At 32.7% G+C, this 11,679-nt stretch overlaps 1 protein-coding gene across 1 annotated transcript; it reads left to right on the forward strand.

The window, feature by feature from the left end:
* The first annotated feature begins 314 nt into the window (after positions 1 to 314).
* Positions 315 to 11,430, forward strand: LOC136217022 (very-long-chain aldehyde decarbonylase CER1-like). Its single transcript, XM_066003590.1, has 9 exons — positions 315 to 389; positions 1,316 to 1,533; positions 2,676 to 2,911; positions 4,022 to 4,241; positions 5,891 to 6,266; positions 7,008 to 7,316; positions 8,688 to 8,789; positions 10,090 to 10,263; positions 11,027 to 11,430. Exons 1-9 carry the CDS (start codon positions 330 to 332, stop codon positions 11,213 to 11,215), a joined length of 1,884 nt encoding a protein of 627 aa, XP_065859662.1. The 5' UTR covers positions 315 to 329; the 3' UTR covers positions 11,216 to 11,430.
* The last annotated feature ends 249 nt before the right edge of the window (positions 11,431 to 11,679 follow it).

Genomic DNA, 11,679 nt, shown 5'->3' on the forward strand with positions numbered 1-11,679 from the left:
TGCATAACAAAATTACATGTAACCCAAAAACACGACACGAAATCGACACTAACCCGAATAGGTTAACACGATTGTGACAGAACAGAATGTTTTTGGAAGAACTTGAAAATGACGATATGAACACGATAATACGATAATTGCGGATCTATTGTCTGTTGAATTTAAACCAAATGTAGATTCAGGACTCAACCAAATGTAGGTTCAGCATCTGCCAACTGATCCAAATAATGACTAATTAATGATGGAGGTACGAGGATGTCTCCAAATATTATATATAGACACCCATAAAAAGAATAGTAGAAACACATAACAAATTTAGTAGTTTTAAAATGGCTACTACTCCTGGAATTCTCACAGAATGGCCATGGAAACCTCTTGGAAGTTTTAAGGTTTGCTTAATTTCTCCTTAACTAATCTACATCTCTTGTAATTATCTCGATTTAATTATATGTTAGGGTTAATATATCATTTGTCTCCTAAACTTTCAAACTGTCCCGATAGTTCCCTCAACTTGTCTAAAATGTCTGGGTATACTAGTACCCTTGCAGGGGAAATGTGTGATGTACGCACCTTGAAAACGTCAAACAACCAAGGTAGGGGTATGAAGTTTTAATATCATCCCCTAACTTGCTTAAAATATAATCGACTAATTATTTGGTATCAAAGAAGTAAGTTGCATATGAAAGGTATATTGTGTGCGCCTTAGAAAAGTCAAACGACTAATGTCGGGGTATGAAGTTCTAATATTAGCCCCCTAAACTAAGGCTTCAAAGTCAATTAGGACCTTAAACTATCGAAATCATCATTCAGGTCCCTCAACTAATAAAAACTCATCAATTGAGTTCCTAAAAATAATCAACTGAGGTCTCATTGAAAATCATTCGGTTGAACAGTTTCATACCCTCTTCCACAAACTCATTTTGAACCAAAAATTATTACAGTCTATATCAAATAACCATAGTTTTTGCTTTTAGGATAGGATGAGGACTCAATTGATGATTTTTGCTTAGTTCAATAACCTGATTGATGATTTTGATAGTTTAGGACTTTGAAACTTTAGTTTGAGGATCCAAATAGATATAGTTCCTTTTGTAAATTATGTAAAAACATTTCACGATGCGTATTCCCTTAGCAAACAATGTATTTCTTCGCAACCGAGTGACTAATTGATTGCATTTTAAGCAAGTTGAGGGGCCATTGAGACACTTGGAAAGTTCAGGGTGCCAATCAATCTTTTTAAACAAGTTCAGGAAGCAAATGTATTAATTATAAATTAATTAGTGAGAATTATGATTATGAATTCATGAATATGCAGCATATAGTGTTAGCTCCATGGGTGATTGGGCATGGCTACTCTTACTTGATTAAAGGAGAAAATGATCTTTCAAGTTTTCTAATATTTCCACTCATTTTGTGGAGGATGCTTCACAATCAACTATGGATTAGCCTTTCTCGCTATAGAACCGCTAAAGGGAATAACCGGATTCTCGACAAGCCGATTGAGTTTGATCAAATTGACCGAGAAAAAAATTGGTCAGTCAGTATATACATACATATATATAATTACGGGATAATGTTTTTTGGAAAAGTGTAAATATATCTTTAAGGTAAAATTTTGCATTTCAACTTGGAGCAATCACTAGTGGTAAAAAAAAAAGACCATTCACATCGGGCATTTAGGGCTATTTGCATCGGTTTTTGAGCGATGAAAAAGCTCTCGATGCCAATAAGCCGACGCAAATGGTTGAAGTAGGGGCTGGGTTCACCGTATTGTGAGGAGAAGAGGGAGGCAGTCGGAGGTGGAAAACCTAGCCATGGAAGGGAGCTGTGTTTCTGTATTGTGAGGAGAAGAGGGAGGTGGGAGGCGGCTGCAAACCATAAACATTAACCCTAAAATCCAAATTTCTATTTAACACATTTACGTCGTTCTCTTATAAAGAACCGATGCAAATAATTCAATTGATATTTCATTGGCCCTTTTAAAAGGGCTTCCATCGATCCGTATTAAAAGGCTGATGCAAATGATTCAATTGATATTTGCATCGACCCCAAATAAAAAGCTAATGCAAATAGACCTCTTGCATCGCACTTTATAAAGGTCGATGCAAATATCCATTTTTCTACTAGTGAATTTTCTTACCAAAAAATAAATCTCGGAGCAATTTTGGACTCAGATAATAGAACCCATAAAACATGACTTTTACCAGGGTTCAGAGACGAGGGCAAAAGATATGGAGGTGTGGATGCACCATTGGTTATCGGGAACTTAACTTATAGGGTGATTAATGGGTGGTTTCTACCATTGCTTACCTTGTGATCTTCACCTGCAAAGTGTTAATTACACTTCAACAGATGAATCATTGTGCATTTTTTTCGTTTTGGTCCATGTCAAAATGACGTCATTTTGGTCTGTATTTGAAAAATAGCTCAACCCGTATGGGTTGAGCTTATTTTTTTCTTCTCTAGTTAGTCAATGGCTGACTCCGGTATTGTCGGGACCCACTGTTAGTCCACATTCAAAAATCAGATGATAAATTTTTATTATTTCTTAATTTAAAGATATATCTACACAATTCTTCAAAACCGTTAAGAACAAATTTGAACTTTATCCCTATTTTTATTCATTTCTTTCATGATTTTTTATATGTATAAATAATGGAAATACTTCGGTGCAGGGATGATCAAATATTGTTCTCCGGGATCATATTTTACACCGTTATAGCGACATATCCTTCATTGGCCACCCATTTTCCCATTTGGAGAACGGATGGCGTAATCATAGTATTTCTACTACATGTGGGGCCTATGGAGTTTCTTTATTACTGGCTTCACCGTCTTTTGCACCACCATTTCCTTTACTCCCGATACCATTCCCACCATCATTCCTCAATCGTCACCGAGCCCATTACTTGTAATTAATTAACTACATCAATCTAACAGTGACGGATCCATCAGGCATGCTCTGAGGGAAAGGGGGCAGGGGTCCGATGTCCCATTGAGTCTGAAAAAAATAATTACCGACGAAAATATCTGTCATTACATTCTATTAAGGTTTTGTCACAAATTGACCAGATTTTGCAATAGAATTATCCGTCGGTATGCTTATTTCAAAAGAAATCATGTAATTTTAACAAATTTTTCATCCATGGACCCTCCAAGTATTCGATTCCGGCTCCATCATTGGATGCACGATTCATGAATAAGGGTGCTCCATCATTGATAAAAACAACGATTGGCTCGTTGAACTTATAAAGTATCTCGTTAGCCTTTTCATGAACTTGCTTAAGCTGATATATATTTCAATTCTTCCAAATCATCTTTTTCTCTCTCACCTGAACTTTGGAGGTTAATCATGTCATTTTAAACAAGTTCATGAGGTTATGGAGACCTAACAATTCTTTGGATACTTTTTACTCTAAATTTTTTAAAGTTTATGCATAAGCTCAATGAATATTTACATACAACAAACAGTAGTGGCGAATACATGATTGGTCAGTTAGGGAAGCAATTTTACACGTGCGTGTGTAAAAAAATTGCTAAATCAAACTCGCCCACTCAATTTTTTATTATTATTATTATATATACACGTTATCATCTGAGTGGTGAGGACCAATTTTTTACATGCCACTAAAAACTTCTCAAAATTAAGCTAGATTTGATTACAAAAATAAGACTAAATCGTTTTGAATGAAATTAGGAAAATTTATCATTTATCATATATTAGTCAAGTTGGATTTTGTAAATAAATACAAACTTAATGACTTAATTAACCACCCGAACCTTAATGTTTCTGAAATAGAGGGCCGAAATGATCCATATTATGGATATTCAGGGGCCGAAACCATCCATGGTAGGGGGTGGTTCCAGTGGGCGGAGGGCCTGGCCCCTCCAAACCCTATTTGTATCCACCCCTTAATGACCAGTAGATACTCAAACCCCTCCCCGACCGTTTGGATCCGTCCCTCAACCTAATCTAATTCTTATGTTATTTAGTACTAATTGTTGTCTATTTTGGATGCAGCTGTGATTCATCCTTTTGCAGAACACATAGCCTACTTTGTTATCTTCTCCATACCATTGTTGACAACAGTATTTACAGGAACCTCATCCATGTCTATTTTATTTGGTTACGTTACTTTCATTGATTTCATGAACAATATGGGTCACTGCAATTTCGAGCTCATACCGAAGTGGCTTTTCACCGTCTTTCCTGCGCTCAAATACATCATCTACACCCCTTCGTAGGTCTCGAAACAAACTCGTTTCCTAAGATGTAATGTGATTTTAGAAATAGATAAATCTTAATCTTATATTCAATTAAATCACTAATGTTTTCTAGATTATCTTATGGATAAAGTTCAAAAAACACATGTGCTTTCCCGTCTGGATTTTTTTTTGTCCAAATTGGACATGGGGTTTTCGTTTTGCTAAAAACGAGGATCTTTAAGTTTGACACTATATAAATGAGTGTCAACGACCTCAAAATGGAAAATTTCAAGAATTAAAGTTATTTACACCCACATTTACTATGAAACCAAATTTTATATTTTTCAAAATCATCACTTTCGTTCTTAAAAAAATCATCATTTTTCGGAGTTTTATCTCTCAACATTCACTTTCTCTCCACTCACCAAACAAGACCTCAATGGCCTCAATTTTATTAAAAAGTTTAAGAATTAAAGTTGCTTAAAATACAATAAGTCTTTGAATTTTTCATTTTTGAGGTCGTCAATACTCATTTTAATTTTAAGATTCTTATTTTTAGTAAAGCGAAAAACCTCACTTTGTCGCAAAAAAACCCTAGTCTCCGTTTCAAAAACAAATTCTTTTAGTGACTTTAATTTTAAGATCCTTATTTTTAGTGAGCTCTTAAGTTAAAAATTGAAAAAAGAAAGTTAAAAACCAACTCCAACAGCCTTTTAGTGACTCATTAAATCACCAAGAGGTTGTTGGAGTTGGTTTTTAACACTCTCTTAGTTGGACTCTTAAGTTAAAATTTGAAGAAAAAGTGTTAAAAACCAACTCCAACAGCCTCTTAGCGACTTACCAAATCGCTAAAAGCATCTTCATCTCTCTCTATTATTGAGGAGCTCCTAGTGCCTCCTTATTTCATTTTTTTATTAATAATTTATTATTGAGTAGTCTATCTCCTCTTACTATTGGTAAATATAACGATACTTACTAATTTTAATGATAAAATACTAAATAAAGAGTGAATATGATGAGTATTATTGGAGATGATACGTATTAGAGCCCGTTTGTTTTACCTACTGTTTGCTGTTGCTGTTTGCTGTTTACTGTTACGGTTTGCTGTTTGCTGTTGCTGTTACGGTTTGTTGTTTGGTGTTGGAAAAAGCTGCTTTTCCAAAAAGCAGAGATTCTCTGCTTTTGTAAAAGGCTGCTTTTCGGGTGTAAAAGGCAAACAGGAGACCACTAACCAAACACCTAATGCTGCTTTTCAATTGTAAAAGGCGAACATGAGGTCACTAACCAAACACCTAAAACTCTTCCTTTTGAAGTGAAAAGGCAAAAGGAGCCTGAAAAGGAGCAACCAAACACCCCCTTAGTCAACTAAAAATAATTGTTTATATTATATTTAAAGAGTGTACTAAGAATCTCTTGGTGATGCTCTTAGGAACTCTGAAGATTTTGTGTCGGATTTGTTCTGACGATTTAGATGAAATTCCATCACGAGGCATGAACTGTTTTGACAAATTAGATTCCGTCGGGATTGAGTTTTTAGACAAAAAATTCGTCTGAAATACTTATGCTTAACTAATTTTTATATTATTTAGAAATACTGTTTTCCGATTTTCATTTTCCTTTCAGTTTTCATATCCATTTTTATTCCGGTTTATTTGTAACATAGTTATACTATGTTAATTTGCAGGTTCCATTCTATGCACCACACACAATTCCGCACCAACTACTCTCTATTCATGCCTTTCTACGACTACATATACGGGACAATGGACAAGTCTAGTGATATTGTTTCTCAAATTTCCTTGAAACGACAAGAGGATGTAGCAGACGTCGTTCACCTTACCCATTTGACAACCCCCGAGTCCATTTACCATCTACGCTTTGGATTTCCTCACTTTGCCTCCAATCCCCTCTGTTCCAAATGGTACATTTGGTTATTGTGGCCTCTTACCCTCTTGACCATGGCTTTGACATGGGTTTATGGTCGAACGTTTCTCGTTGAGAGGCATCGCTTTGACAAGCTCAGATTGCAAACTTGGGCTATACCCAAGTATAAAATTCAAGTATGATCATCAATTCTTTTAGGCTTAATATACGAGCGTCCTACTTGAAGTATAATTTAATATACGACCATCACTAAGAGTTCGTAATTTGTTATTCTTTACGGAAATTTTTGTCATTAAATGTGTAGTTTTCGCTGTAATTTCCCTATTTAGAAATTGTGTGAATTTGACATCACGACGAAATCTAAAATGAAAATATTCGTCGATGATATTTAGTTACAAAAAGATATGTAATTTTTAACATATATTTGTCTGTTGACCCCCGAGTATTTTGTTTTGGCCACGCATATAATATAAGTGGTTAATCATTTTACATTAAACAAGTTGAAGGACTAATTAGATATTTCTAAAGTTTAGATGGTCAATCAAATTATTTGTACGATTACAAGTTGTTGCTCAAGTTAAAAATAAATAGCAACGTTGTTATATTGTTGCAAAATATAACTTTCATCTTCCCAATGTATTGCATATTTGGCAACGAAAAGATTTTTGCAACAAGCATGTTGTTGCCAAATATGTATTTTTGGCAACAACAGAAATCCGTTGCAAATCTCTTTAGCAACAGAACTTTTCACAACGATCAAAACTTGTTGCAAAATATAACATGTCGTTTCGAAAAATAGTTTTTGCAACGACATTTTCGGTTGTCAAAAAATTGATTTTCATGTAGTGGATGTATTAATTCTTTTAATTTATAAGATTAACTTTAAAATTTAATTTTTTTTAAATGTTGCACTACAGTACTACATGAAATGGCAAAATGAACCCATCAATAACATGATAGAGAAAGCCATACTTAAAGCCGACGAAAATGGTGTGAAAGTATTGAGCCTTGGACTGTTAAATCAGGCAGAAGAGGTGAACAAACATGGAGAGATATATGTGGAGAGGCATCTGAGGTTGAAGACGAAGGTCGTGGATGGAAGTAGCTTAGCAGTAGCGATTGTGGTTAATAGCATTCCTAAAGAAACAACTCAACTTCTTCTTACGGGGAAGCTTACTAAGGTTGCTTGTGCTGTTGTCTTGAGCCTGTGTCGGAGAAAAATTCAGGTACGTACTTTCTTTATCGGTAAAAAATATTTAACCTCTTATATCATGAGTTTAACCTTCTTTAATGATCTTGACACCTAATAATATAATTTCTTAGAGATAAGATACAAATTTATTCCTATCATTTTTTAGGGTAAATTTCAAATAAAACCCCTATGGTTTCACTAATTTTCAGATAAATGACTCTGGTTTACTTTTTGTCAAAACGAGGATTGAGGTTTCGCACTTGGATTAATGCTATTAAAACCATCTTTAACAACCTTAAAATAAAAAATTTCAAGAATTAAAATTGTTCAATGTCATATTTTTTATGGAACTACATTTCCGATTTTCGAAAATCATCTTTTTTGGAACTTTCTCTTTCTAAACATTAACTTTCTCTCTCTTTACCAAACATCATCTAAATAATCTCAAAATAAAAAAGTTGAAGAATTAAAGTTGCTTAGAATATTAGTAGTTCTTAAAATATGTCATTTTTGAAGTCGTCAATGATGATTTTAATAGTATCAATCGAAAAAGTCTTTATTTTGCTAAAGTTGAAAACCTCAATCCTCGTTTTGACAAAAAGTAAACCACAATCCTTTATCTGAAAATTAGTGAAACCACATGGGTTTTATTTGAAATTTATCCTTTTTTTTAGAAAGTGTAATTTACATATAATGTATGAAATAATGCAATTTTATCACTACCGTTGCCAAACAAGATCAATTTTACACATACCTAATATATTTTTTTAATAGACTTATTTGATAGTTATTCGACTGCCACATTGGATCTTCCAAATAAATTTATGGATAAATGAAGCGGTTTCGTGCATTTTGGCAAGTTGTTTATAATTATTTTAATAATATAATAAACATTTTTATATAGTTTTTTGTGATTAACTTGTATCTGACAGAATTAAGTAGTGACACTATGACAAGTTATTTGTAACTATGTTAATAACATAATAAATATTTTAGACATAATTGATGTTCGAAAGGTCTGGCCTGACAGTTAAATAACGAGTTAAATAATAGTAAATACTCTGTTTAAATTCCCCGTTATGTAGGAGTTAAACTGAGTTTGTTTGAAAATGTTAAGGGTAAAAATTATATCATTTCATACGTTATGGGTAAATTCGTATTTCATAAAAAAAAGACAGTGGAAATTTTGGAATTTATCTACTACCTAAGAGTCTGTTTGGTTCATCTGTTCCTGTTTGCTATTTGTTGTTTGTTGTTCCAATCAGATTTTAATTGTTTTTTCTGGTAAAAGCAGTGGTTTCGGAATTTTACTAAACACATTTTTATCTTCTATTTAGAGTTAAAAGTAAAAGTAGTTTCGAAAAATGAAAACAAACGGACACTAAAACGAATGTAATTCTTTCAGGTAACAACTCCCTTTAAGGAAGACTATGAGAAACTTAAGGCATCATTTGGAACTGATAACTCTAGCAACAATCTACTTTTTTCCTCCAATTATTCTCTCAAGGTAAGTCCATAATTTTTTTTGAATCCATCATTAGAATTTAATTAAATCATAAATAATTTATTAATTAAGATGTTTAATTTAAATTAGGCTTAATACATTACAACTCTCTGAAGTTGTCCAAACCAGTACAACTAACATCATGAACTTCAAAATGTTACAATTAACCACCTCAACTTGCTTATTTGGAATCAATACCCTCTCAAATGCCATGTGGCATTGTATGATTGGTAGTGTAGGTTGTCGCAACTATAGGTTAGTTGTAAATGTTTGAAGTTCCAATCACACGTTACCATATAGCATGAGAGGGGTTATTTGTTCCAAAAAAAGTAATTTGAGGGGGTTAGTTGTCACATTTTAAAGTTCATGAGTCAATTATGCCTATAAATTACTAATCTAAATTTGTAAATTTTTACCATTTGGCACCTTGTATTTATACTTGGATTTATTACGCACTTTAAACTCGTAAATTTTTGCCATTTTCACATCCCGAACTTGTCAATTTTAGGACTATGACATCCTTATTATTTACTGATTTGGCACATTTGAATTTGATTAGGCACATGTAATGTTATTTTAATGTAAGTTTGCCAAGTTTTCAAATAAAAGTCTCAAAGGTCGAAATTTGATAAGTTTGTGGTGACAAACGGCAAAAATTACAAGTTTAGACGTGTAATAATTTGATAGGGAAGAAAATATATTGTCCTTAATTATCTACCCTTTATGTATCTCTCATTCAATTTATGACACGTGACATATTTATCTTGCTTTAACCCTATTAACTCTAAATCTTAACTCTATTAACTTGGGTTAAAGTAGGATAAGTAGGAAGAAAATCGGATGTCACGAATTTTCTATTATCTTTATAGAGAAATTATTACGAGGTTCACACCTTTTTTTTTTACATTTGTACGGTGGACCTACATTGTTTTTCATGTTTTTTTATTAGTGAGTTAACCACGCACATGTCAAAAGATGTGTGGGTTCATCCATTTATGGAGGACCTTCTTATTCAATTTATGACACGTGATGTATTTATCATATTAGCCCTAGTAAGTTTGGTGAAATTATTATAATACGTAATAAATTGAGTAGGAGACATGTAAGGGGATCGAAAATTGGAAGCAATAAATTTTCTTTCGAATAAGTATGCCTCGTCATAAATTGAACATGGGAATCGAAAATTATTATAAATTTAAATGTGTAATTATATATTAAATTTAATATAGGATGTTTATTGATCCTTTAATTAATTATTTATACATACGTAATTTAATATGAATTAAATATTTTGAGGTAACAGACATGGCTAGTCGGGGATGAATTAAGTGACGAGGAGCAAAATAAGGCAAAAGAAGGAACAATTTTTATTCCCATGTCTCAGTTTCCTCCAAACAAATTCCGCAAGGACTGTTTTTACTACACCACACCAGCAATGGAAGCTCCTCCATCTCTTGAAAATGTGGATTCGTGTGAGGTAATTAAATGTCTAAATATATTACGGATCTCTAAATCTGGTTCAAGAAGAAATTGATTTGACTTCTAAATTTATCGACCAGTGGATGCTCAAACCCCCTCTTACATCCCTTACATATACACAACTTCAGCAATACCAGCTGAATTAGCTATGTATTATTCCGTCATGATTTTTAATCGATTTTTGTGTATGTGTTTTGGTTATGGTTCCGCCATTGCCCCCCAAATCAGTCCTTGCGCTTGTTAAACTTACTTTAAGTCCCTGTTTTTTTATTACTTTCAGTATCAATCAGTTCAGTTCAGTAACTTACCATTACTTATAATAATTATAATTATTTTTTATAATTTATTATTATTATTATTAGAACCATTATTATTTTTATAAACTTTTTATTTTAATTATTGCTATTTTTAAAGGATTATATTATTATTTCAGTTTCAGTAGAATTCAGTTTAGTTCGATTCAGTTCAGTTTTTTCAGTCAAAAAGAACAGAGCCTAAGTGACCTAGTGACCACTTAACTTACTTGAAGCGATGGATTAACTCCTTGAACTTGTTTAAAGTGACCTATTGACCCTTTGAATTTGGTTAAAGTGATATGCTCTTCAATTTAGCCAAATCTCCTCTTATGTTGCGACATAGAAATCAGAAACTAACCATGCTATATTAAACAAGTTCACGATATCAAATCGGTTTTTTGAATTAAGTTTAGAGAACCCGGAATTTCATTCTAATTAAATTTGAACTACTGATTAATGTTGCAGAATTGGTTGCCAAGAAGAGTAATGAGTGCATGGAGGATAGCAGGAATAGTGCATTGTTTGGAAGGATGGAATGTGAATGAATGCGGTAGAAACATTTTCAATATCGATAAAGTTTGGGAAGCAACTCTCCGACATGGCTTTAAGCCTCTCGTTATGCATGCCGCCTCTGTCACTCCTAAATTATTCTAATTACTTAACGTAACATAACTCAACTCAACGCGACCTAACGTAATGTAAAATAACATAATGTAATAAATATAAGCTTAATTTATAAGCCTTTATGATTATAAGATCAATCTGTAAATGCTTATGTTTTTTTATTTCTTTAAGCTTTCCTTTATTTATAAACAATCATTAAGCTTACAATCCCTAAATCCCTAGAATGCATACAATTTTGATGTCATATTAATGACAATAATAAATATGTAAAGTAATCCATTTAGACAGAATTTACGTAAAGTTTGACTGAATTTACGTAAGTTGTTAGTTTACAAAAAAAAATCACTAATTTTCCTGAAAAATGATACTTTCATGTAAAACTTTTGAACTTTATGCAAATCTTCTATTTTTAAACATAATTTACGTTACGTTACATTATCTTACGTTAAGTTACGTTAAATTATATAATATTTTGTTACGTTATGTTATGTTAC

This window comes from Euphorbia lathyris, chromosome 2 (genome assembly GCF_963576675.1).
Source record: "Euphorbia lathyris chromosome 2, ddEupLath1.1, whole genome shotgun sequence".
Classification (NCBI taxonomy): Eukaryota; Viridiplantae; Streptophyta; class Magnoliopsida; order Malpighiales; family Euphorbiaceae; genus Euphorbia; species Euphorbia lathyris.